Source organism: Dermacentor variabilis, chromosome 3 (genome assembly GCF_050947875.1).
Source record: "Dermacentor variabilis isolate Ectoservices chromosome 3, ASM5094787v1, whole genome shotgun sequence".
NCBI lineage: Eukaryota > Metazoa > Arthropoda > Arachnida > Ixodida > Ixodidae > Dermacentor > Dermacentor variabilis.
Genome location: NC_134570.1, coordinates 88,895,732 through 88,923,718, shown reverse-complemented (window position 1 = coordinate 88,923,718; position 27,987 = coordinate 88,895,732). Strand labels below are relative to the sequence as shown.

Here is a 27,987-nt window from a genome sequence, read left to right as displayed (position 1 = left end):
TATCCTGGTTTAAGTAACGCAATATTTATTTAATTTCAGCAACATCACTATCAAAAACACTGCTGAAGATGGTGTACAGCTTGACAAGATCTAGGAACCAGCTGGGCAGCATCAGAGGCACTTGATGGACGAGAAGTCATCTCCCATGAATTATGCACACCCAAGTGTTACACTTGCCGTACACCACACGAGTTGTGTAAAAACAGCACACGCGCATACAAACACGACAACAACATAACAATATTGCACACCTGAAAGACGCCGAACAAAAATGAGTTTATGCAAAAAAACACTATTTTAAACAGAATGGTACGTACTACCGCGAATATTTGTGCTAAAAAATATGTGGCAAGGCACCTAATCTCAAAGGGCCACATACATGAAATTCGCTATATTTAGAGATTAAATATACTAACATACTCTCCAGTGCTCCAGTCAATGCAGAACTAACTCAAACACGGTGTAGTTCCAGCCTGCAAACAGTTTCTCAGCACAAATGTCAAACTTTCACGTGAATATGTGTGGATTCTGTGGGATGGGTGCGCCGTGCATGAAAAAGAATAATAATAAGGAAAAGCACAAAAAAATTTCCATGGCGAACCTGGAGAGATACATGGGCTGAAAGCCTTGCAAAACCTAGGCAATCATTGCACTGTTCACACAACTTGGTTCTGCCAAACATCCCCTCAACCTGTGAACGAACACTTCATTTGAAAATTTCTTAATTTAGCAGATCTTCAGATGTTGTCGTAGCTCCTGTTTCCCCCACCTCCCGGCATTCCGTAGCTCACTGGGCCGCCCTGGCAGGTGATGTACTTGACGAAGAACACACAGCCATCCTGGACACAAGACAAAACAGAAGCATAAAAGCCATGAGCTCAGCATTTTTTGTCTGCATCAAAAAACACTGACTGACTTTAACGGAAAAGCGACAGCCGGAAATTTCTGGGTGCAGTATAGGAGAGCTCTGGCATTTTTTATGTAATCTGCGATTCTTTATCGTTAGCCAATACATTAGCAGACGAGACACTGTCAAAAAAATTTGGTGAAATTTCATTAAAAAAATTAGGTAGTGTAAAACTTTTGCCACTGCTCTTTTTGCTCAACTGTATTTATGCATAAGCCAAAGAAATACAACAAAAAAGGTGTATGATTCTTGACACAGGTAGGAAAGATGAAAGGTTTATATGAGCAGTTTATTAATAATGCAATATATCTGAGATAGCCAGCCCTCTTGTTAACAGGAATACCATAGTCGTCAAGAAAACCATAACTTATCAGTATCTGAAAGTGATTACACGTGCTACAATGCCAGTTATTAATGACGGTGCGGATAATGGAATAATTATCGATAACCAGAACCACAGGCATAAAAAAGACATCGGTAAAGCTGCTGCAACAGGATGCGCATGTACTTATCACCTTGTTTTGACAACTCTAAGCACGCTTCGCTTCCCTCGCTCTCCACTATCATACGACCTGATCATACGACCTAATGCCATGATGAGAACTAAAATTATTTGAATTGGTTAAATTTTGACTACCTCGGGTTTTTTACCATGCACCCCATGCACGTTACATGGGAGTTCTTGCATTTCATCCCCATAGCATGATGAAAACTTAAAATGCAAAGTGAGGCACCAAAAACAGGCTGAATGCAATAGAAGGACAATCTGCTATTGGATGGTCACAAAAACTGGAGTAGCAGCAGGAGCGACAACCCAATGACTCAGCAGGAAATGGCAGCAAAGGCTGGAAAGCAATCACACCAGAACGTGGGCAATGACGTGTGTGGTAATTTTTCCCACAAAGCATTCCTTTACCTGCGGTGGACATGGCATTTGAGTGTTTTTTTTTGGATTGCTCTATACGAAAATATTTTTCATTGGAGTTTCCAATATGCTTTGTGCCGTATTCCTTTGAATATGGGTCTACCTTTCTTTTTGTCAAAAATTTTATCCGGAATAAGCTATTGACCTATAATTATGACCCCCCCCCCCCCCAAAAGAAACAACAACCCATATATTTGAACAAACCTAGCAAAAGTACCGAGCTAATAGATTCTGTCAAACCCAGTCTGGAGATTATCGCAGGCTGGCTTTAAGCAATGCTGCAATCCAACACACTTGACGGCACTAAGGGAGACGTCATTAGGGGTGCCGGGAACACCTGTGACACAACCAACTTCTCTAGCAGTACCGATGAGGACGTAGCTTTCCGCATCGACTAGGACAAGTTAGTAGCTGAGCTTACGGTAAATAAAGGCATTTCATATTCAAAGGCTTTTGTTTTTCTAAAGAGATATCGGCTGACCTATATTCAAATTATTTTTCACTTCTTTGCGACTTCGATATATAAGAGTTGACTAATATTAGTGTTCAAGCTAGTTTAGGGTAAATACGGTAGATGCCTGGTAACTTTGCAACAAGCTGTAGCATGGAGCTTACACAAGCCTGCAAAGATGCCTAGGACTGTGGAAGAGGGGTGAGATAGGGAACAATCTGAAATCAGCACTGTGTGATGCCCCTATCAGACGTGTCAGAACAAACTTGTTGGTGAGCATACTTCCAACCAGTTTCATTTCAAAATTCTGCAATACAAAGTATAAATAGTTATAGGGATAGATGAAAGCCACGATGGCTTTCCACCCTGTTTTAAACAACTTTTGCCGTAATGTGTAGTTCTTTAACAAAAACATGAAATAACAATGCCTGAAGGGCATGTCACGTGAGAATGTACAAAGGCTTGTTATTACAAACAATAAAGTAGGTTACATTGACCTAGAATACAATTATGACTTCGACGAAGAGAACAAAAATATGGCATAACTTAACATGTTTTTATAGAGTAGGTTTTGGAATACAGACAAGGAGAGACATTGCAGCATCATAGTTTCTCTGTTTACAGTAACATCATGTCAGCCTATTATGCTATGATAATCACTAAAATATAGTTCCCATTGTTCAACAACTCCAATAGCTCTTGGCGAGAAATTTAGAAGCTATGCCGGTGCATGAAAAAGCTCATAGCATGCAAGAGTACAGGACAAGATGGCAAGAGTATAACCATTTTTGTGTTTGCCCAGTTCATACTACATCAGCGTGTGTCTAGGAATCTGATGAGAAGTGAGAACTAGCACATCTGTGAATGTTTTTAAATGCAGCCTTTCAGCGACCTATCAGAATAGCTAACAAATAGGTCTTACTGCCCAGGCTTAGGCATTTATAGAGAATGAATTCCATGTGTAATTCTACATTATTTACATGCTGTATCAGTCAGTAAAGCTTTTGCTTTGCAAAATAGCATTGCTAGCAGGCTCATGTCAGTTGCCTATACTGGCTTAGGTTGTGTGAGTATAAATAAGGGGAGCCATGCCCAAAATACGGTGGAAATTACTTATTTCCAGACCCTCTGATCGCAACAAAAGCTTGCAGTATGTACAAATGCATGGCTTTTCTATATTGTTTTTTGTTACTCTGAGGAAATCATTGGTAGGGGATGTGATTTGGGCACCACCTATTATTGTTGTACAAATAATGTTTGAATTCTACACCAGTTTTAAGCATTGTAACTGGACATGGCCACTAATGCAGCAAGCCCACATTTTAAAAGTACGGCGTCAGGTAAAAAAAAAAAAAAATAAACACAATCCGGGGTTTTCCGTGCCAAAACGGCTACATGATTATGAGGCATGCAGTATTGAAGGATTTCAGCATAATTTCAACCACTTCAGCTTCTTTAATGTGCACCTAAACATTGACACGAGCGGTTTTGCATTTTCCACCTATCGAAATGTGGCCACTGTGGTGGGAATGAACCCATGACCTCAAGCTCAGCAGTGCCACTAGGATACCATGACAGGTAGTGTGAGCTTGAAAGAATGTTTTCTTAAGTCAAAGCTATATACTTCAAAGTCAGCACAGCCTTAGGTGAATGCTTGTCTAGAATATATCCTAAGTTCTGTGTCGTGCATTTTAGAGCCTGCTTTATTTACCTACAGTGAACGTTTGCCAAGAATATAACGAAAACAATGATTTGCACATTATAGTCAATTTGAGCTTTCTAGAAGGTAAGTCATGTTACAGCTCAAATGGTAGAGCAGATTTTTTTTTGCTACAAATGGTTCAGCAAAAACTGTCTCTTATTCTTCACTGCAGCTTCCCACAATAAGAATGACACCATGATGCTAGCTTCCTTTCCGACATTTTATTTAAAACCAATATAACAGATGTTTACAAGTTGTAAATATGGCTATTTGCTGTAAAAAAAAATTGAGCATGCTCTTGACATTAGACTACGCTAAGCACATAATGGAAGACTCAAAAAACAGTCCACACCTCCTGTGCAAATAGACAAAATGTACAATGCTAATACAGTTTGTGGGAAGAGGCAGCACCCTACAAGTTGAACCTCAATATAACCAGCAAGGATACAATTAATAATCAGATGTAAAAAAAAAAAAAAATTTCTGAAATGTTTCTCACTGACATCAGTGTGCAATAAATCCATACTTATGACAAATATAAAACATCACGAAGGTATTTTCGTGCTGCATGAGACCTCATTGTACCTAACAGGATTTATTTGAGTGGACTATGACTATGCAAATGGGTGCAAGGCACTAGGCTCATATGTTATGGTTTGGTTTTGTGCAGCTACGTCTGCCACGAGCCCATGAACAAGTTCAATAAGGATGGCACAATAATGGTAATAACAGAGACTATTACCAGTTTGTGCATGAGAGTGTGTGCTGCTCTATCAAGTAAAACTGAAAATGCTCAGTGACCGAGTTACATTGCACCACAAAGATGTGCCTTACTGAAATCTGCCTGTCAATTTCAATTATCTAGCTATGTATGTGCACGAAGAAGGGCTACTAATTTCACCTTATCTGTGATCAAGGTGGTCAATAATGAGCTCTAGCTGCAAAACCTCATAGCTACGTGAAAATAATAGTCATAGGTAAAAAAAAAAGCTTGCAGACGACTGGGAAGACATGTAGGTATCTGACAACACAAGCAGAGCTTCATTACCTGCACGAATGATTCTTTTTTTAAATCCAGCCTTAATGTGTGACCAGCATGAATAATAACAAACCACAGCTGCTAACCATCACAGCTGTTTTGAAAACAAGAAAAAGATTCTTGTCACATACTGGAAAGACAGATTGGAATTTCTCACCATTTGACCCTACCATAATCACACTGAGAAATGCCCTGCTGGAGAGAACACCCAGTGGTAGCGTTAAAACGTGCTTTGACACATGCAAAACTTAAGGAGAAGGCACAACAAGCACTACGAGAGAAGAAGCACACAATTGACGGTGTATTGATCACCCAACAGAGCAGAGAGTATAGTTGCACACTTAGAGAATTCAAGGGGTGCAGCCATACTGGACACTGTCTATGTAAGCTCAACTTTCAGAGTCTATAAATAAACTTGCACACAAATAAGCTTTCAGAAAAATGCCAGCAAGAGTGGTTATGCGATTCAGTGTCACCAGATTTGCAGTTTCATATTATAGTTTTACTTATTATAATTCGAATTCCAGCATTTCGCCCAATAGCATAGATGTCTTAATGCAAAAATGCAAGCTAGCAGAGTTACTAAAAAGAGCAATGCCCAGAAACGCATTTAGGGTGTGTTTTTGGTCCTAAATCATCACCAAGCTGCAGTGAACTTATACTGCGATGCAGGGCAATAATGCTGGCATATCTGAAGTTTAAAAGCTAGCTGCATTACTTGGTGGCAACCACAGCGACATGTTTCAGGCAAAGCTACAGCGTGGTTGCCACAAGGGAAGTTAAACTCCAACTCTGGGCGACACAATGACACAAATACATTGGAAAGACGTTCCATGTGGCTCCCACTTTATCAATCTCAATGTAAGCCTGAAGATACTTAAATTTTCTTCACACACTTGAGAAATTTGCATGTACTACCACTGGTAAGACTGCATCGCAGCTGAAGACTCAAAGGTTTCAGAAAAGAAAAATGCTGCTCCAGAAATTTCACTTGAAGCCAGAAACGGTGTCAATGAGGGAAAAAAAACTTCCTTCATTATTGTTCCTAAAGTAAAGAAAACCCAAATACAGTCACCGTGATGTGGAGGAAGTTGAAAATGACTTACGTCCATGCAAGTCAGTAATGGGAGTCAGCGTCGAAGCAACCAGGCGTATTGATCGGAGGCTCATAAAAAAAAATTTAGTTAAATGGCTTCTGGGACAGGCCATAAAGATGTACACGTAAAAGAAGAACTAAACAAGGCTAAGTAAATAAGCAATGCCTACCAATGTATTGGAATGAAGGACCACGTATAGTGCAGCACACAAAGATAAACTTGTATAAGACATGCATAAAACAAAGGGAAGCAAACTGCACACTAAAACAAAACAGGCTATCTATCCAAAAGGCTGGTGAAGACAGCCTAAAAACTTTCAAAGAATGCCTTACAAACTATCTGTGGCAGTAAACATCAAAACATGAACTGAAAAAATATCTAAAGGAATGATGGTGAGATTAGCATAGCCGTAAGCTATGAGGTAAGTAAATATATAAAATTATGAAAGTCATTGAACAAAAGTGAAACTTCTTGAGAATAATTATTTTTGTGATACTCAAAAATATCAGTCTTTGCTGAAACACATGGCAGTATACAAACAAAGCTGCTTAAGCAGAATGTCCAAACATCCAGTGGCAAATGTTCAGATAGGGAGCTCTGGCACAGCAAATATCACAAGTAATATTGAGGTAGGTCCACAGGGCATAAGATAACTAATGTGTATTAGTACAAGCAGCATTCCTTGAAGTAAGAGTAAATATTCAGGCCATAAAAATGCATTACCTTGAGATCCGTCATGTTTACAAAACTACTGCTTATGTCACACTTATGCTTTGTGTGGTGGATAAGTGCAACTGCCGCTAAACCTGCCAAAGAACTCTAGCATAGCATAAACAAGACAAGGATGCCGGAAGAGCCCATGTCTCAGCATTCATATGCACTGTTTACATCTTGTTTTGTTTATGCTACACAAGTATTCCAAGATAGATTTGAACAAGCCCGCATTGCAATGTTAGCAAATTTACAGATGTTTTCTCTGCCCCCAGTAACTATCACTGTTCCTGGCATGAGTAATAGTTTCAGGGCCCACATAGATACATTGCTGGAAGGAAGGGGCTGTCGGTGATACCTGTCAAGCCTAGTTCGATAGATATTGCACTCTATGATCTTCGGAGTTGCATACATGGCAGGCGTTTAAATGTGTAGGGGACTAGACAGAGCACGTGTACATTTTTGGTTGTGGATACTTCGTGCTAAATAGTACTCAGCCCCAGAAAGTTTGACCAAAGATGGGTTTGCCCTCGAGATAAGTTTTGGTCCGAAAGTGTTACAGCCTCAGATGACGGCAGAGTCCCTGACAGACTGGGGCAGGCACGCGATGCAGATGGACTCCTCAACAAGCGAGAAACAGACCACGCAGAGTCCGGGCAGCTCGCTCCAGAACTGGTGGTGAGGCACCATCTCCCAGCCACGTGCACCGTTGTTGTGGTTGATCAGGATGCCGCCAATCAGGTACACCAGCAGTGCAATGAAGAACCTGTGATGCACATGCCAACGTAAATGTCAGGATGTGGCAGCAGTGTTTAAGGCTACAAGTGCTCAAATGTTCTGTATTTTCTGCAATTCTCAGTAGCAGTTCCATGAAATGAAATCGAGACTCTGCCACCAGAATTGCAGCACTACGCTAAGCATGCGTCAATGGCCAGACTCGACACAACGACCAGGCAAATTTGAATATAGAAATTCACAAGAAATTGGATTTCTCTAAAAAAAAAAGAATGAACTCCCATAACGCCCAGGCTCAAATTCCAAGTTACAGCAAGTAGCTTTCCGATCGACAAATGATTGATTAAATTAGATTTACATCAGCTGCAGAATCCATATTGCCCAGGTCGGGGATGTGAATGTCAACGAAGGCAAGGGTGATGGGAATTTTGATGGCAATTAAGAGAGGCAATAGCGTTCTTTCATGATCTGCCTCTTTACTTTGCATAGCTCCTGCGTTTTGCTGCAGAGTGCGTTGTGAAGCCTGGTGCGAATAAGGTTGGCAGCAGTCGCACATCTGTCAAAGTGTGCGCAAAAAAAATTTGATTTATTTCACTAGGTCTCTCTTGAATCAGCATTAAGTAAAGGTTTTCCACTGGTGAACGTGCTTCGTCTGCTACATTGTGAGCAGTTGCTTTGTGCACAACCTTTACACTGAAGCGACCTGTATAACCAAGGACTTGGGAGGTTCTGAACATTTCATTTAAAGGCGTCTCACTGCACTGCAATCAGGGAGGCCAGCAGGCACAGCCTGGAACTAGAACAGTCTGTGGGGAATGCATATTACTCTTTTTCATATAATTCTATTTTATCATATTGACATTACGTCATAATGATCATACTGACGTTACATCATAATGTAGTGTTTCTGTGGTTCATTGCATGCTTCTAACGTGTGGTCGCACATACATAGGCCAGACTTGTCAATGCGTGAATACCTGTTTGTTGGAATGTAAATGGTCATTTTGAAGTACCATGCACTCACACCTGAGAGGCCATTGTTAGGAGTGTGCTCGCATGCCCTCTTCACATGATACTGCAATACTTTTGCAGCACAGGGATCCGCAAACTAGGGAGATTATTGAAGCCTTTCACATCGCCAAATGTAATGAGAGCTGTATCAGCCAGCTTTCAGTCATGCTGCATGATAAAGAGTTATTTTCTCCGGAAGGCCTGCTTAAACGATCATGCGCAATTTGAGCTGAAAAAAGAAGCGCATGTTTTAATGTTTTGTTTTTGTCTGTTAGTATTTTTTTTTCAGTAATATGAACTGCTTTTTCGTCACATGATTGTGTGCTGGTTTATCTATTACAGCCTGTTCAAAATAAATATTAGTTGCAAATGCAGCACTGTGTCATCGCGTTCTACTTCTTCGTGTTTGGTCTTTGTGCATTGTGCCCCTCAGTATCCTGTATGATAACAAAACCAATAGACAAAGCTAGCGGAGGCCCATGGTCAATACATACTGGCAGCACAGCACGTAATAGTATAAGCATCACAGTGAAGATACAACGCATTCAAGTAATGATTATAGTAAAATAATATGTACAAGCCATGACTTTTTTTTTGATGACCACCGACTGTGTGCATCTATTTTGCACTACTCAGTTTTCTGTATTGCGGGTAATTGGTTCCCTGAATAAACTGTTTTCTGCTTTTAAGTTCTTCATATTTTGTTTATCTGCAAATCTCCATGACTACTTGGCAACATATGCTCACAAGTGCACATGCAAGAAAAGCCAGCAAGAGTCAATGGTGAAAACAGCATCACAGCTAGCCTCGGCACTCGACTCAAAGTCGGCATTTAGAGGAGCATGCGTTATCAGTAACAACTTTATCAATATTCAGAGCAGTGTAGCTAAAATTTACTCTGCATTGAGAGAAAAGTAAAATGCTGTCAATATGACACATAATGCAGGTACCTATAAAGGTGAAATTATTCTGTGCACTCTCACGAAAAATTCATGCTGCTGGAAGTGCTTGAACGCCAATGAACAGTTCGGCCTGACAGTAAGCACAGTGACAAGGCAGTGAGAAGAATCCTGGTGGCGGCAACAAGGCAATTGCATGTCGGTAACAAAATTAGGTCTGTTAACTATCAGAGGAACACCACTTCTCTGCCAGAGCTCTTTATCAGTTTTGAATTTCCCCACAGGCACCAAAGTTCAGAATCCAGACAAGGAAGTGAGTGGCGAGAAGCGTGGGGTGTCTGCTCATATAGCCACATCATTTGTGGACAACAAGACAAAAAAAAAAATGACACTTTATCGAGCAGTACCACCGCCCCAACAATGACAACACCAACACAAGTACAGTAAACCCTCGTAAACTTGAACTCTGGTATCTCCCAATATCAATCAAGTTGAAACATTTTCCTGGCTCGGTGTCATCTCCATGTATTTTTCCCTTATCTTGAAATGTTTGTGTGCTGTACTCTGGGTATCTAAATCTCAGCTGCGAAAATGTAGGGAAAGATCACACTACCCAAAAGTTTCCATATGTTCTGTGCATCTGCAATATCACCAAAAGGTGACAGGACGTAATGAATTCCCCTTGATTCTATGCCACTCCTATCATCCACCATTCACGGCTGGCTACGACCTCATTGATAATGTGGGCAGAGCATCATCAGTCTGACCCTTGATGAAGTGCAATAAGCGTGAGAAGGTACATGCAACCTCCACAACATGCATGCTCATGTGTGCACAGAGCGTCATTAGTTTGCATATTTGCCATGCTTTGCCTTTAAATGCGTAAATGCTCATGGCCACAAACGGTTAAAATCTGAAGCACACTAAGGGCCTGAAGTGTACTTTTGGAACTGGTATGATCAAACAACTTTCTCTGGCCAACATGCAGATTGACTGGAACCACTTACAAGATTAGTAGAACAGATCCAGCACTCAAACCACCAGTGGGCGCCTCCGGGGTGCAGGCACCAGAAAACGGGATTGTGACGTTGCGCTGTAAGTGATTCGAGCAAAAGAAATGTTAAAAAATTATAAATAAATAATAAAAATTGCTGGCTCTCCCATAATCGAGAACAGATGTAAGCATGAAATGGCAACCAGCTAAGGAAATTGGTAGGAGATGATACTAGCCACAATTTTAAAATGAGTGTAGTGCATGTTCACAACGGCCCACCATACCACACCAAACTGCACCATGCCGCACTGCGCCACGTCATACTGTGGAATGATCCATATGGATGCTGCCCAGCTACAAGAAGAAAACTGGCTGAAGCCACATGACAGGCTGCAAAAGATGCCAGGGAAACAGAGCCCACTGCCTAGCTAGAAGAACGAATTCTGTGGTTTTATGTGCCAAAACCCTGATTTGATTTTAAAGCACGCCATAGCGGGGGCACCAGATTAATTTTGACTATCAGGGACCTTTAACGTCCCCCCAATGCACAGGACATGAGCATTTTTGCATTTTGCCTCCATCGAAAGGCAGCCGGTGCGGCCGAGATTTGATTCTGCGATATTGTGGTTAGCTGCGCAACACCATAACCACTAAGCCACCGCGGCAAGTAAAAGCGCCTGAAGGAGGCGCCACGCAGCATGGCGCCATCTCTGGAGATTATGCACAACCCACGCCGTGGAACTCGCAGGCTGCTGGCGTTTAGCACTCAGTGGCAAAAGATGACAACTAAGTGTATAGTGCCCTGTATCTGCCTTTTGAACATCGCTATTGCAAATGACAAATACAACTTCAGCTCACTAGAAGTTACAGATTGAGTGATATTGTGAAGAACTCGGAAGCAACATTTTTTGTAACTTGCTTGGGCAGTAACTAGCCTATCTAATGAGGTCTTGTACAAAGGGTTGGGGGCCAGAGACCTCATTATTTTGTGTTTTGACTGGTTGCACGGATGATCTCGGAGTGCTCAGATAACGGTTCTGGCTTTTGGCTCAAGGTCACTTGAAGGTCGCCGACAAAGGGAGCTAAAAGGCCCCCCCCCCCCCCCCACATTTCAAGCTTAATAATAACTACGAGAAAATGTGGCAAGGAAAGAGCAGTGGCTCGGTCATGGTGGTGGTCCTGACAGCTTACTAAAACCACTCTGAGCAACCAATGTCCACATCTAAAATTGTGGCTGCAAAATAATGCTGCTCATTATGAATGCAAAAACTACAAGTTGTTGCTGTAGAGAGAAACAGTAACAGCAGTCATATTGCTCATTAATGAAGTTGCACATCACTACAAAAGAACTAAAATGGACTAAAAGAAATAAGGCAGTGCAATGCAGGGTTGTTTTCAACCTTTCAAACACAGTGGTCGCTACTACAGGCTCTTCTGGCTCTCAATATGCCCATCCATGTGGTATAGCAAAAAGAATTGTCATTTTGTTGTGGCAGTTACACACACACACACACACACACACACACACACACACACACACACACACACACACACACACACACACACACACACACACACACAAAAAAAAAATACCTGAAATACCTTGTCTTTCTGCTTTTGCATTCAAGGTGCATGTGCATTAAATTTCCATACGAAAAACAAGAAATGTGCAGCTATCTCTTGTAGTTTCACGACATGCCATGGCATGTGCATGACATGTCACAGTGTGTCCATGACATGTACTATTCTGCAGAAAAATTTGAAGCTCATTTGCCAAAGGCAGGAGAATGGATGAATCTTGATTCATGGGGTTTAACATACTACAGCAAGTAAGTGCTGGGCTATGAGAGATGGGCTATGGATTAGCTTTGGGCACCTGCAATCATTCAAAGCACGTCTAAGTCAACCACACAGACATTTTTGCATTGTCTTCTGCATCATAATCTGTATGCTGAAGGAGTGAGTGAAACCCAGTTTTGTGGGAAAGCAGTTGTAACAATAAATTGCTCTGTTTCTTGTAAATGTATTCACAAAAGCTTCTAAGTTTTTAATTAGCCTTCGGAAGCTTTAAGTCCTCTAGACCCACAAATCTGACATGATGTCTGCATGGTACAGGCATTCTTCCAACAATGGCATCGCATACCACGCTTATCTAGTACCCTGCTTCAACAACAGCGTGGCCATCCCTAGATAAATTTCCCTAGATATACGGATTTTGCACCTTTGTTAGGAAAAAAGGGGCATATGTCCAGATCTAAGGCAATTTGCGCAACATGGAAAAAAGAACTCTGAGACGTAACAAATAGCTATGACGGCATGTTTGATTACAGCCCCTGCAAATTTCCTTTGCATTAACATGAGAAGTATGACTTATGATAGCACTGCGGCCCAGTGAATGCATGTTGCTAAGTAAACGACAGTGTGTCAATGTCCTAGGCTCGTAAATGAAGCACTGCTACTACGCTGCAGCCGTTCGTACCCCAACCTGCTCTGTCGATTTCTGTGCACTTTTCACGAAATATTCAGGACAAACGTATGCTATGCTGCTATACCAAACAAAGCAGCACAGACAAATTTTAGCGCAAGCGAGACCATACCTAGCACTAAGCAGGACAAGGTGGTTATGGCTCTGAGCAGCAGACTATGCTCATGTGTACTACTAAAATCTACCGGAAACTGCCCATAGGCAGAGCAACCTTGGACAGAGTCCCAGTGGTCACCTGTTTGAGTGAGTTTTGGAGCGGGAAAGCGGGGAGGACTACTTTCATGATGGCGCCAACAGGGTTGCTACGCATGCCCTCTGAACCTAGTGAAACGGGTCTATCCGTATAAGGTTCTATGTCAATCAATCTTGGCACTTTGTTATTGTACAAAGTTGTTTTGCATGTAGAGCAAAGTACAAACATGCTAATGTCTTCTGTGAATATTGCTTAAAGGCGGTGTTTGAAGTCAGGGAGGGCCCGGAGTGCCCAGGCCCTCCTGCATTTCTTAGGGTGGGGCTAGGCCCCCCTCTGCAGTTCAACTGTAGCATTGCAGCACCAATTCGACAAACACTGGAGGTGATTTTAATTACCAGTGGTGCTTTTCGTGAGGCAATTCTAACACTTAAATTTTTTCTATTAATGATTTAATCATGATAATCCGTTGATGTGACATGAGTAGAAACAGGAAAGCAGGAATTGTTATACCGCTGCACGTATTTCCTAGAGGCACTACAAATGACCATCACCACCCTGGGTGGACTAAAATTCTTTGCCCAGTGTACTGTTTCACGAGCCACCTGAATATGAAGCTACCAGCTCGTGAATTAGTGAAGGTTCACTTTGGTTTCCTTGCGTTACCAGTAAAGTTTCATTCATTTAGTTGTGCATTATGAGTGGTATTCTGTACCAAAGACGCATGAATTTTGTCCACTTTTGCAGGCAAGTAGGTGCGAAACCGTAAAATATATTGTTGAAGTGCCTCGAGTAGTCAATGCAGCAAGACAACTCATGTTCTGAATTGCAGCTAGATCTAGTTGCTTTGAGTTCACATATCTTTAACCCTTCACTTCCCTAGTTATCTTAGAAAAAACATTTACAAAACACCAAAATTTTTCAATTACTTGATTGAATCGGCACAATAAGTAAACGCCAATAATACATTCAGAATAATATATTTGTTTGCTCAACACCTATAAAAATTTGTCTAATTCTAGAGAAAGTTGGCTTTTTCAGTGCCTATAAAGTAAACAAAAAGTGAACACCCCGAACCCAACTTCTGTGGCCTGTGAGAGTTATGACAAAACCAATTGTCAGGTAGAATCAGATTTAGTCATGTAGGAAGGCCCTAGTATGGCACACATCAAACGCAATATCACAAGGAGTGCCATTACAGTCTTCACAGCGTGTATGCATTTCCTTCTTTTTATACTTTTATATACTACAGTAGTATGTACTTTATATATAGGTCCAAGAATAGAAGCACGTAGGAAAAACACCAGGATGTTACTGCAATTTTGGGCGAGGACGAGCCTCCATCGAAGCAAAGGCTATCCCCAGCCAAAACGTTAGTAAAATCCGAGCATTTTTTTTTACATGCTTCTATTCTTTGACCTGCTTCACTGCCAGATCCTGTGATAGCACTTCACTGGTGTATGTACGTGTATGTATATATATATATATATATATATATATATATATATATAGATGAGAAGCCCAAATTCGCAGTCATTTCTGGGTTTACTTGCCCAACAGTTTCATTTGGTGGATCGCCCTGTTTCTATAAGGGCTGTAGCCCTTCAAAAAGGTCAGTCTACGGACTGGAACTGTTCGGCAAATAAATCAAAGATAACCGCAAAGTTGGGCTTCTCATTTTTCTAAATACGCTTGGCGCATTAAAAAATCCTGGCGCGATATATATATATGTATATACAAGTGTGTGTGAGTGTGCGTGTGCTATACTGGTTGCCGCACTATCAGCCCCTCCCCCCCACACTCCACTGATGGGAGACTTTAAGCACTGCTTAAAGGGATACTAAAGGAAAATATTAGGTGAACAGGTACTGCTAAAATACTGTTTCAGAAATTTCACAAGAAATCTGCCAAGGAAAGACTTAGTTTAAGACAACATCACGTTTAAGAGTCCTTATGCCTTGTGGAATCTCCGGGTCTCACAGGAGTACCCACCACCGTGGGTTCGAGCTTAGCGAGCCACAGGGCCACGTCAGCCGCCAGCCTCTAGCGCTGCGGTGCGCGAGCTCAGGCCACAAGGGGCAACCGAGCAAAGCATGCAAGAACACAGTCTTGCCCTGAGTTAACAGAAGCCGTTTATTGCATCTGGCGGCACCTGAAACTGCACAAACGCCTGGTTCTGGGGCGCCGGGGAACCAAAGGGGTCCCACACCAAGGGCGAGAAATACAGTCAGGGGCGCCTATAGCACATTGCTGCAAAATCACAGGCTCCAAGCTGGGACATGCCACTAAGAAAAGTCCTGGAGGCTATGCAACTTGCTCTCGCGATAACCAATGGGCGAACTTGCAAGCGCTCGGGCAATCTCCTTCGGGCTTGGGCCTCCAATAAGTGTGGCTCAGTGTGGTACGAGCTCGTATGAGCACTAGGCACTTATTCTTCGGATTAGCGCCTGGACTGGATCAACACAAGGTATGTGCTCCCCGTACGGGCAAAGGCACCATGCATGAACTCAAGCCCTAGCCACAAAGGTGTTGGTGGATGAGAGGAAGCACGTACATACCCGGTGCAGTCCCAAGGGAGAAGAGACATGCTACTGCCACGAGGGTAGCCGCCAGGGGCCGCCTCGTGACATCTTAGCCCTGCCCTCTCCGCAAACTATCCCAAGTGGAGCGCCACCACTGACAACCGGCACAGAGTGAAAAGGGGGTCAGGTGTAGGGACGGCAGAACAGGTGAGTGCAACCACGCAATGGCGCATAAACTTCCCCAAATCCTCACAACTTCCAGCGCAATCCAAATTATCCGCCTCCAAGGAGGGAGTGGCGATTTTACATGTGCCATCACCACCCTTTACTGCTGTCAGCGAGTAAATTAGTGCTTTACCGATGACGCTACAGGTTCCTGTGCAAAACGCAAAAGCACGATCATGGTGAAACTGACCCAAAACAGTGTTGTATTCACCACTGCAGCTGTTCTTGGTCAAAAGGCGTGGAATGTTCGGGCATCCAGCAACATCACATGGTAGTCGCATTCTCTGCTATTTGCAGTTTGTAAAAGTTTCTCAAGCCAGAAAAACCAGCAGAGAACTATGTGATAACGAAACTACTGAAATGTGAAAGTGTGGGCGGTGGAGAGTAAATTAAAAATGAATCCTTTTGACCGCCCACGTCGTCGTCAAGTCTAACGAAGTTCTTTTTTGAAGAAGTCGAATACAATGGGACAAGAAGTATTTTCTTATTTATTATATTGCAAAGCAATGATCTTTTTATTATGAGTGCTTGTGTACTAGTCCAGATTTATAGAGAGGAATGCCTACAGTCATCAGTCTAGTACATAACTGAATTTCTCCGAGAAATCTCAAACACTTTCCTACACTTAATTCAATTTCTCGATTACCAAAGCTCTATGCACAATATTGAAGCTTTAGGCATTCTAGAGTATTAATCTATTACTTTGGCTTGACTTAGAGGTGCCCTGAACCACTTTTTATCGAAGTGGAGAAAGGCATTTGAAGGGAAAATAGGCTATTCTAGAAATACTTTGCTGCAAAAAGTACTGGAATGCATTCAGCAGAAGCGGAGTTATTGGAAATCAAACACTGCTTCCACTGTGCTCCCATTCCTTCTTCAATGCCTTGCACTGCAAAGGCTATGGCGCAGTGGGGCATGCCGACAACGTTCAGCCTTCTAAACGTCACCGTGGCGCGCAGTTAAAATTTGATTTTGAATGTTAACTTAGATGCCATGACTTCCGCTTCTGGTGCCTACGATGTGCTAAACATAAGCCAAACACAGTTGTGCTCAGCGAGCCGCCGTGTGCTTAGCCAGTGGACTTGTGGCAGCACCCCGTGCCGATCGCTGTATATATGCCATGTAGCCGACCGCAGCTTGATGTCAACAATTGGCCAATGGCAGCCGTCTAAGGGAATCGCAAAATAGTGTGTCCGATTATGAAATAGTGCGTCTAGAGCAGGAGCGAGGACAGGGCCTTCTGTTGGAAAGAGCGTTTTAGAGAAAGGCGACTTCATGATCTGCTTGCAAGCTCCACACACTCCACACAGCAGCGCATGCTACCCGCGGACTATGTTATTTGACCAAACCCGAGGGGTGGCTCAAGGCTCGTTTAATGTTTGCTTTTAGTGTCCCTTTAAAGCAGGAGGTCCAGTTAGCATATAACAATCTGCACGGCAACATTAATTCAGCTTGAGTACAGTGACTTCATTATTTAAATATTTTAAAATGAGCTAAGAAAATAACTTAGGTTATAAAATTTGCTGTCTGTTTTCACAACACAAAAACAAAATCATCTTCACAGAAAACATTTAAAAACTAATCATGAATAATCGTACATTGCAAAAATCAAGGGAAATCTAGGGATTTTGTAAATCTTAGGGGAGAACTGGCTTCAGAGGTTGGAATCACTGTCCATCAAATAGGTGAAAAAAGCTTAATAGGGCATCAGGAAGGCTTATTTGTCCCCTAGAAGCTTCTTCATAACTCAGGAGCTAGAGAATTCTTCATAAGTGCATCCGAAAGACTCAGGAAAAGTGTTGCAAATAACAGCTTAGTAAGAACAAGAAGTTACAAAAATGGGACTACACTTAATGACATGAGTGGCTGCAAGCAAAATCAATGAAGGGATTGATAATAACTCATGGCGCTCGAGGAATGTCATGACTCTAAGGTCTGCTTGTCTTATCTGTTTTGCCGCTAATCAAAAGGTAATATGTTTGATTCCCAGCAGTGGCAGCCATATTCCAATACATGTGGGATGCAAGAACGCGTGTGTAATTAAATTTAGGTCCACATTAAAGAACCTCAGGGAGTTGAAATAACTGTAGAGCTTCCCGCTATGGCGTCTACCATGGCCTTCATGTTTTGAGCATGTTAGACCCCACAATTTGATTTGATTTGAACTGAAGTGCACCACTGCTGAAACTATATGCCTGATGGTGTGTGAATGCAGGACTGGTCTTTAAGAATTGTTTAAAATTTAAATGCTTTTTTTAAAACACCTATTGAATAAAGGATATGAAAAGAGGCAACGAGGCTGCCTAAACCATAACGTGCTTGCAAGTTCCTGCTCATACAATTTAAAACACTGTATAAGCACAATCTCAAACCTTATCACACTTTTTTCAAGTGTTGTACAAATGACAGATGTCAGCTCCATTAAGAACATCTCTGGCTGCCACCCACCTGTACTTACAAGTTTGCTCTACAAACTACAATGCTTTTGCAGTTTATGCCAGTACTGTGCACTTTTGCAAATGTGCAAGCAAAATACTTCGTTTTTCATATGAATTAATGCACCTCAACTGCAAATGAAAATTACTGTTCCCCCTTGCAAATGTCACCAGATGATCACACACAATTATTTTTATGTTACCATTATGCTTTCTTAGTCTGATAAATGAGTGGAGCATCAATGCAGATAGGCATGACACCTTCAGCAAGCACAGGTTTAAATGTTTTAACCAAGTGAAAATAATTACAAAGTTCTTGAACATTAATGGCTACCAATATGGTCAGAAAAGTAAAAAGAAGCAACTCACCTCGCAATCGGTAGAAACAATGAGTGGAGTGTAATCAAGCTTTGTTAGCTCAGCCCCTGGCCCGATGACAATGTTTTTCTTTTCGTCACAACTGAAGATCAGATTGAGCACAATTTTCTTATCCACGCACTTGGTTTCGTTGCTCCCCTTGGCCTCTTCAAACCTGACAATGAAGCTCGAATGGTCTGCAACATTGGCGGACAAGGACAAGAGTGAGTTGCCAAAGTTCGATGCTCAAAAGTTTATCAGCTTAAAATGAATTTTCCCTTTCACGAACATTTCTTCGCATTGCAGGATACTACAAAACTGATTTTCCAGGTTATAGGCTATGAACTGACTATTGAGGGCCAGTGTACAAATTATGCGAGATGGGCTTTCATCGCAATACACGAAAGAAAGAATACACTACTTTAATTTGCAGAGACCAAGGAAAATAGTAAAGCTAAATGGGAAATGCCGGTCAACAAAATACTGCATCTTTATAAAAAGTTTACCGATGATTACGATACTCCCTAAAGTTAAATTTGAGCGCAGCTCTATAAGCGCTTTAATTTTGCAATATATTGGCTGGTGCAAACAATCTGTCTCATGCAGCACGTTGCAAACGGAGCGAAGTGTGATGTGTCTGGGAGATCACAACAGGCAACACATGGGAGATCACAACAGGTGGGTAACACATGGGCATGATTCACAGCAGCCGCCGCAGACAGATCTCTATTCACACAGCACTGTTTCCATATATGCTATCGATGTATGCGCTCGCCACATGCCATTGGTGAACAGACGATGGCGTGCTCCTCTGGCACCATCTCGTAGCTGTCGTCACAAGCCATGAGCGGCACTGTGCTTTTTTTCCCACCAGTGCCCTCCGCATTCACTTTCATCTTTCGTTGTGCCCGTTCACTCAGTTACACTGAGGGAAAATGCCCATGCTCGCCGCAGTAACAAGCGCATCAGAGCTGCGCTCTCAAAGAATGCCATTACCAGCTTTCTGCTGCAAAACATGTGCTTGAGCTATGCTGTACATCAGTGTGTAAAAATGTGGAATGAAGATTTTAACTGGGACTTATTGAAATCACCTGCTGCACTGAAGGTGTTCTGATAAAAAAAAATTATGCGAGCACTTTCCATCTGATTTGTAAGCAAGGGCCAGCATGCAACACAGGTAGAAGAAAAGAAACACCAAAAAGCAAAAAATATGTGTTGTCTGAACATACATGCATGAAATTTAGGTCAATTTTCTCATGTTGCAATATGGCTTCACCTGAAAACATCCTTGCACTTAAATGTTGAGAATGGAAGAACTAAGTTTCGCTAAAATAGCATAAGATTGAGGAAGGCTGGCTATGGATGGTTCAATGAAAAATCTGTGCAAGGTCGGTGCACCTTTAGTTACATCATTCCGTTCCAGGGGAAATAAAACATTTTTCCCTGTCAGTATGCATTTAACAAACAAACAAACCTGCCCCACTACTCGAAAAACTGCGATTGTACAACATTTTATCCACAACAGTGATGACCTTTTGCACAGGAAACAAACTGTTTGCCTCTATCAGGCACTGCTTAGAACTTTTGGAGCAATTTATATGTCTAAAAGTTTCAAAGAGAACCTTATGAAACCAGTCAGTCTGGTATGATTTAGCTTTCACCCTGAGAACCTCACCTAATGTTCTCTGCTTGTTCTACCAGCTGCTGCCAATACACAAGCCACCACATATGTCCATACACTTTGACAGTATGGTCCAATGTTAACAGGGATGAGTGAATGTAAAGCACACGCATTTTTTTTTTTTTTTGTGGCCACTGCAGAGGAGCCAGGATTTGCAGCACACAACCCGTGGTTGGTGGTGTGGGCACCTTTCTGCAAACCTGTGCAATGTACTGACATCGCTTGTGCCAACACATGCAGCTCAATTGCCAGCAAAGTGAGAGCTGCACATTGGTGGGTTTTCTTTAACAGTTGGCTCCACTGTACATGTCAACTGCAGCGCTAATAAACAAATGTGGTTGGGCTCACACATGTCCCATGTTGTTTATGCTCTCACATAACTTCATTAAGCGCTACGCATCTTGCTGCAGATGTAGAGGTAAAACCCGAAGTAAGGCATTAAGGCAACAGACAAGCAAAATACTGGAAGAAATAAACTGAAACAAAATTTGCTCTAAATATACAAGAAGAACCCACAACACACACACACACAAAACAACAGAGGAGGATCTCTAAGTACTCACCAGGCTTGAACTGTGATGCATGCAAACAAGTGGGAGAACAAGAAAGCTTTACAATGACTTCATCAAGTGGTTCATGAACACATGAAAAAAACATTAAGGACCAAACTGAGATCGAACCCCAAATTCCTGATAGAGCAGTTCTCACAAGAAAGTGCATTCGAAATAACTGAACTGTAAAGGCCACAAAGCTGCATCTTGGCTTTGAGAGACATTGCAGTAAGAGAGATCAAGATAGCGATCAACAGCTTGCACTTTGATGTCTACCTATACTTTGACAAATGCCTTGCTCTTGCACATTAGATAACCTGAATTTGGCCCCCATACCTCAGAGCTGTACCTCAAGTTGTCAAGACCTGGAGCTCACCACTACGATATCCCTCATACCTAAGGTCTGCAGCTTGGAGCTCAAAACTATGTCGATGATTATCCAGTATACCTACCTCACCATGTGAGAACTGGAGCTCCACACACTAGTCATAAGCCACGCTATGTTTATTTCACTGATCTTGTTCAAATTACAGGGTTAGGCCACTTTTGGGGAGAGATAAGCCACCCTAGAACTTGGAGCCTCAATGACTTACTTTTGGCAGAATAGTCTATGTGTCTGCCCAAAGTGGGACAGCTGAGATGTAGATCACAAAGGACCCTGGCACGCCATAAGCTCCATCTCCTGGATAGCTAACACCAGTGCATTAATGGGTCATTCTTCATAGTCACTTCTGAGTGCCATAATAGAGCGATCACTTTTGTTGCTTGCTGGGCACATTGGTAAAATCATATCCTGCAATGCCATGCGGTTAGAGAATGCAGAGTGGTGACAGTACAGTTTGGCTACAAAGAGTGGTAGCACGCATGCAAAGCCATAGGCTGCCTTGCATATGATTCATCCCACATATGCGATGACACTCTTTGGAGGTAATTGAATTGCAAAGAAATGTGCAATCCATGCACTCAAGTTTCTCTGCTATTCATCACTTAAAATAAAAGGCGCTGCAACACTTTCTAAACAAGTTAGAAAAAAAGGTTCCCATCTGCACATCGTCCTGCCGTAAATATGCTAGCTAAATATTATTCTACTGCATGCAACACGGAACCAACAATCTCGCAGAACAGATCACTCTCTTGCTACTGTAACTTCCAAAAGCCCAGCTTCTGCCTTCGCGTAAGCAATGTCAGCGATAAAGGTACACAAGGCACAGTGAACCATTGATGCCAGCTGTAGTGGACCTAACTTCAGTCCCTATAACGTGGTGACCTGGACGTGATTGTACGGTGAGCACGACATCACGGACAAGGCCACAAATGAGAGACCAACGACTAGTGCAGAGGGCTTTGTCATGGTGCAGATTCACTTGCAGCTCTCTTGGCCACAAAATCCTGAAGCCTGGTTTACTCAGGTGGAGGTTCCTTAACACTGTCTCGGCACTATCTACAGAGGTGGTTGAGGAGTTTCAAGACGTTCTGGAAGCACCCCACGACACCATCCCCTATGACCACTTCAAAACGAAGGTGCTGCAATGCAAGTCCATGCCTGTGCACAGGTGCCTCCAGCAGCTTCTCAATGAAGAGGAGCTCAGTGACCGTTGACTGTCGGAACTTCTATGTCGTATGCGGTGGCTTCTCAGTGACTGTATGCTGGATGCAAACAGCCGGCTGCTGCATCAACTGCTCGTTTTACACTTGGAGCAGAATTTCATGGCTGCCGTGGCTACCCCACCCGAAGACATGTTCCTTGACAATCTTGCAGAGCTGGCCGATCGAACCATTGACTATTCAGCGAGAGGTGCCGCGGCAACGACTGTTCCGCTGTCACACCTCGAAGATTGGCAGTCTCGCATTGAGCAAATAATTGAACTTGCTGAGACCAATACCGCACTACGATCATCACCCCATCGTCGCAGCGCGACCACGATTGCCGTTCCAGATTCCCTCCTCGGTCCAGCTCCTGATCTGGTGCTCTTTACGACACACATTGCCGGTATCAACGAATTCAGTGCCGGTAAACATCAGTGCCATTCCCCTTGTACCTGGCAGAGAAACTTGCCGCAGAGTCCCTGATGGCGGCCAGTGACTCTTGCTGTACGACAAGCCGCCTGTTCTACATCACTGATAGGATTGCCGGACAATTTCTCGTGGAGAGGTGCAGAGGTCAGCGTCGTTCTTGCAGCGTGACTAGAATAACAGCGTGCCAAAAAAAAAAGCCCCCCTTCAAGCAGCCAACAGCTCTTCTATCAATGCATATGGCCAGCGCTATCTTACCATTGACTTGGGTCGTCGATGCACCTTCCTATGGGTGTTCATTTTTATAGATGTATGTATGGCCATATTGGGCATACATTTTCTGACCTACTTTGCCCTTAGTGTTGACCACCATGCTCGTCACCTCGTGCACACAACTAGGGTGTCTATACATAAAGGCATCCTCGTGCCTATGACATGAACAACTGGAACGGTAGGTACCCTAGATACCATTATCTGCATTTGCCTCAATTCTGTCAGACTTCCCAGCTATCACGAAACCTTCTAATCTTGAGCTGCAAGTATGTCACAACATCATGCATCATGTTAACATATGTCTCCCAGTGTTCTGCTGACCCAGACGCCTTGCTGGTGACTGCCTTGAGATCGCATGGAGAGAATTTGACCACATGCTGCAATGAACTGTGCATCATTCATCCTTTGTCGAGCACTTGGTCTTCAGCTGTCCACATAGTACCAATGTGTAACGTAGGGGATTGGTGCCTGTGTGGCAACTACCGTGCACTCAACACACCCACCATCCCCGACTGCTATCCACGCCCTCACATTCATGACTTCACAGCCTACCTAGCTGCAACAGTAATATTCAGCAAGATAGATCCAGTGAAGGCCTACCACCAAATCCCTGTCGAGCCACTGGACATACCAAAGAGTGCAACTGAAACACCGTTCGGACTTTTCCAGTACGTCTGCATGCCGTTCAGACTGAGAAACACTGTTCAGACATTCCAGAGGTTTATCAATGAGGTCACCCAGGCTGTATGCAAAGGCCCCCTTGCCTTTGCATACTTCGATGACCTCCTCGTGGCTAGCATGCCCCCTGAGCAGCATAGCAACCATTTGCGCCTGCTATTTTCTCGGCTCCATTGGGCAGGCACACGCATAACCTTCCAGATATAGGAAATGGGGAAGTGGCAGTTGTCAGTGCATCGCATCAATTTTGTCACCGCTCCTGTGTTGCCCTTGGGTGCCTTTGACAGTCACCAACCTCAAAGAATTACCATTAGCATACCACAGAAGGAAGAAAATATAAACGAGCAATAGGCAAGGCATTGCCATTGGTGTTGCCCAGCTGAGAAAAAGTGATGACTTGAAGGGCCAGAGGGAGAGTAAACATTGCACTCATATCTCCATTCATATTGACGTGTCTGTAGTGCAGCAAGCATGACGACAACACGAAGATTTATCGAAATTTAACTGCCCATAGAGAACAAGAAGTGACCAGTGCGCAGTATTAAACAGTCCGTTCTTGTTACCGTTCCAGCTGACTAGTGCACTTGTCCCTCGAGGTTCTGACACCACAACAATATTAGGTCCTCTTGAAAAACTTCCTACTGAATATATTCCTTGAAAAGCATAACACTCATTCTAATGTGTTGCTCAGTTTAAAGGAAAGGCGCTTTAGCATCACTTCTGAAAGAAATGTTCTGGAAAGATAACCTTATAGTCAAGGTTTATTCAATGTTTGCCTTTATACAATACAGCAGCACTGCCCTTAGCAGCCACCCCTCCTACACATATAAACTCTTACCCTGTGGAAGCAGTTTCTGGAACGTTCCTATGGAGAGAGGGTCCAGACCACTGGTATTGACCTCGCATGCATGCCCGACACCACAGGGGTTGATGGGCACCTTATTGCAGAACTGAAGGTACCAGGAACAATCGGTGTTCGTTGACCTTAAGCAATGCCCCTTTATTTCTGCCCTCCAGACAGAACTATGTTTTCCAGTGAAAGTGTGTAGTGGAAAAAAGAAAGAAAGAAAAGATTCAGATCAACGTAAAGGGCACTACCGGAAAAAAAAAAAAAAAAAACTCAATACACCAGCCAAATGATCTGTAACTATCATAAAAATTACCTGGCTATAAGCAGGATGGATTATTCCAGCTCTCTATGCATCCTTAGAAACACCTTTGGCTGACCATGCAGCAAAACAAGTTACATTACATATCGTCCATAGCCGCTTCAGGTACTGGTGTGCAAGCAGGTTGCCCGAATCTTATTGAATCACTCGTAACATTCATAAATCACCAATAGTAGTACAAAAATTATTCTGCAAGCTTACCTATTTTCGGCCTAATACTACAGTCAGAGCAAGCCTTGTTCTGTGTTTGATATTGTACGCAGTAGTATCGCCGCAAGAGAACCCAAGGGGGCACCAATAATCAACATTGAGGTAATGAACTCGAAACAGATATAAAAATAATCATACATGCTGTACGCAATGAAACCATGTAACAGTGAACCGGAAAGGCACACTAACAAGCAACATATATGGGTTGTTCAGTAAGAAAGAGCACGCCACCATTTCTACCAAACCTTGATGACATGTGTCAAGCCACCTTTTGGCATCTGCTTAAAAATCGCTTTCAATGTGTCAGCTAAGCCTGGCTCAGCATCTTATTCCATGGCAAAGCAATGTCCCTTTCTTTACCATTTCTCGAAGCATTGCAACAATCTCCTTAACTATTTTACTGCCTAGATGAAGCAATCTCCGACTTCCTTATGTACCTCACAGTAAAAAGGGACGTTGGTTTGACATGAGACACGGCATATTTCAGACAGTGTCAAAAACTTGTTTCGCTCATGTTACCTAGGCCCAGTAGAAACAGCAGGAGATGTGCAATTCACGTACTGGGGAGCATATAGAAAAGGAATATTCCAATCGAGTCTAACAGTGGGGCCTTTAGTGAGTGGCAATTTTCTACCCAACAGTCGCATATTGGCAGACAGAAAATGACAATAGGCTTCTGGATGACAAATCTGTCGATTAACTTGCCTTAATTTTTTTTCCTTTAATGTCCCTTTGAAGAGTTAAACAAGCATTAACATTCATTTTCACAGCTGTAGGAACTATATTGTATGCTCTGGTCATGTAAAATTATTGAGCTACAAAGTATAAGGTGCAAAGTATGAAGTATAACCAAGCCCGCAAATGCACGCAATATTGCTGTGCAAGTGGCCGCTCGAGGCAGTTTGCGTTTATTTGCAGGATTCTTTCAAGCTCGGAAAAACACTTATGTAGCACGTATTGAGGAACAAAGCTGTAACGGGAGTTTTCATGTCACTAATTTTTTCACTGACACTTCTCATCTAATTATAACATTAGAGAAGTTGGTTAATTAATTAAGACTAACCATCTATTTAGGCAGAATGAAAAACAGTTTGTGTATCTCCAAGCGACGGCAAACAACATTACCTTTGTTCTGTCTAGCAAGATGGCATTTGCATATTTTTAAACTCTGGCTAAAGTTGGCTGAAACACCCTGTATATAGCAGCCTCTACTCGTAACAACCAACAGATAAATTAGACGAATGCACTACCCACTTTTAAAGGGAAACATTTCCATGCTTCCGAGAGAAGTCATGAGACTTCCAACACCTAGCAGATGTCAGGCAGAACTGATTTGCCGTATGCAATGTCAGTGCACTTCGAGTTGTCGATTGAGCCGGCCTCGCTCCGCGATCTGCTAGACCCCTGGCTTGGACGGTAGAGCGACTGTCCCGGAAGGGCGTCAGTCCTCGGTTCAATCCCTGAACGTTTTTTTTTTTTTTTTTTTGAACAGCGAAGTTTGCTTTGGAGACACCCGTACAGGGTTCTTTTTTTTAAAGCTTTATTTTACAGTCAGGTGGGTGATAATTTCTCCCCATCTCTCCAAACTGCCAAAATTTCCGCACAACTGATCATTCGCCATTCCAGCTGCCCACATTACACTTTCCAGGGTAGTACGTTTTATCTTTCGTCAAAATAAAACACCCGCCTGATAGACCAACGGACCTTCACTGCCTCTGGCGGAATCAGACCGTCGACACGAAGAGACGCCAGATAAGACACGCACTTTTTACAGAAAAGCGCCATATCGAGGCTCTACGGGCGACATAGCTCGCAACGAAGTGATTGACTCGGGGATACTGTGCTACTTGTCATTACCTCGGCACAGACTATCATCTGTTTCGTCTTAGTTACCTGAGAGCCCATATGTGCGACGTAAACACCTCGTCGCATTACGGCCACCTTGCGATGTTGGCAGGCTACCTTGCGTGTGCAAACAAATATTGCGAAAATTTCAAGAGAGCGCGCGGCGGCCCACATGGTACAACAAGAAAAAACGGTGCTATGTGTTGCTAAAGTAGCGTCAGATTTTGAGGAAGGCCTGTTAGTAAGCTCTAAACGAACGCAAGCCCGACACACGTTCAACAAACCCGCCCACCACGACTAAAACGACCGGCAGGCGACATTTTTATCTGCACAGGTGCGGTTTCTGCCAAACAAACGAAAAAAAAATGTAATAAAAGATACGGACGCCTCAGGTAGGCGTCGCATTATCAAAGAGAACAAATAATTGTGCGTCCAGCTGCACCACAAGACGAAACAAACCACATGACTCAGAAGTTGTATCACTTACTTGAACAAACTTTCGTAGTTGTAGCCACCGCCAATCGAGCAACTTTCATCAGCGGCACTAAATGCAAAGCCCAAAGTGAATGCGAGTGTAACGCTGCATAATAGCGGCATAAGCGTCAACATGTTTAGAAGCTACAAGCCGAATAATTTTGTTAAGTTGTATGTGGTCGTTTCGAACCGAAAATGCAACAGCGACATCAAGACGGATTGGCCAGGCTTGGATGCAGATCGGCTTTAACGTGAGTCGTTGCTATGGGTGGCCAGATGGCTTCCTTGGCTGCTAAGCAAAGTAGGCATTGGCGAAGTGCAGCGAAATGAAGGGTCATGCGGAATGTAACAAATTGCGTGTACGGTGTCTGTACAGACGGATTATTTGTGTGTGTGTGTGTGTTTGCG

At 42.9% G+C, this 27,987-nt stretch overlaps 1 protein-coding gene across 1 annotated transcript; it reads right to left on the bottom strand.

Moving 5' to 3' along the window:
- LOC142576015 (cation-dependent mannose-6-phosphate receptor-like) lies at positions 1 to 27,817 on the bottom strand. Its single transcript, XM_075685892.1, has 6 exons — positions 27,593 to 27,817; positions 24,720 to 24,904; positions 18,698 to 18,882; positions 10,485 to 10,570; positions 7,475 to 7,598; positions 1 to 839 (listed from the first exon to the last, which is right to left on the bottom strand). The coding sequence occupies exons 1-6, from the start codon at positions 27,712 to 27,714 to the stop codon at positions 738 to 740; spliced, it is 804 nt and encodes a 267-aa protein (XP_075542007.1). The 5' UTR covers positions 27,715 to 27,817; the 3' UTR covers positions 1 to 737.
- Positions 27,818 to 27,987: the final 170 nt, after the last annotated feature.

What these genes read in the sequence shown, in the direction of transcription:
- LOC142576015 (XM_075685892.1), bottom strand. Translation starts at nt 27,714, where the DNA reads ATGTTGACGCTTATGCCGCTATTATGCAGCGTTACACTCGCATTCACT. An exon ending in GGATCTGTTCTACTAATCTT is followed by an intron (nt 7,599 to 10,484) that starts GTAAGTGGTTCC and finishes TGTGCATCACAG; the next exon opens with GTTCTTCATTGCACTGCTGG. An exon ending in AGCTGCCCGGACTCTGCGTG is followed by an intron (nt 840 to 7,474) that starts GTCTGTTTCTCG and finishes TCTTGTGTCCAG; the next exon opens with GATGGCTGTGTGTTCTTCGT.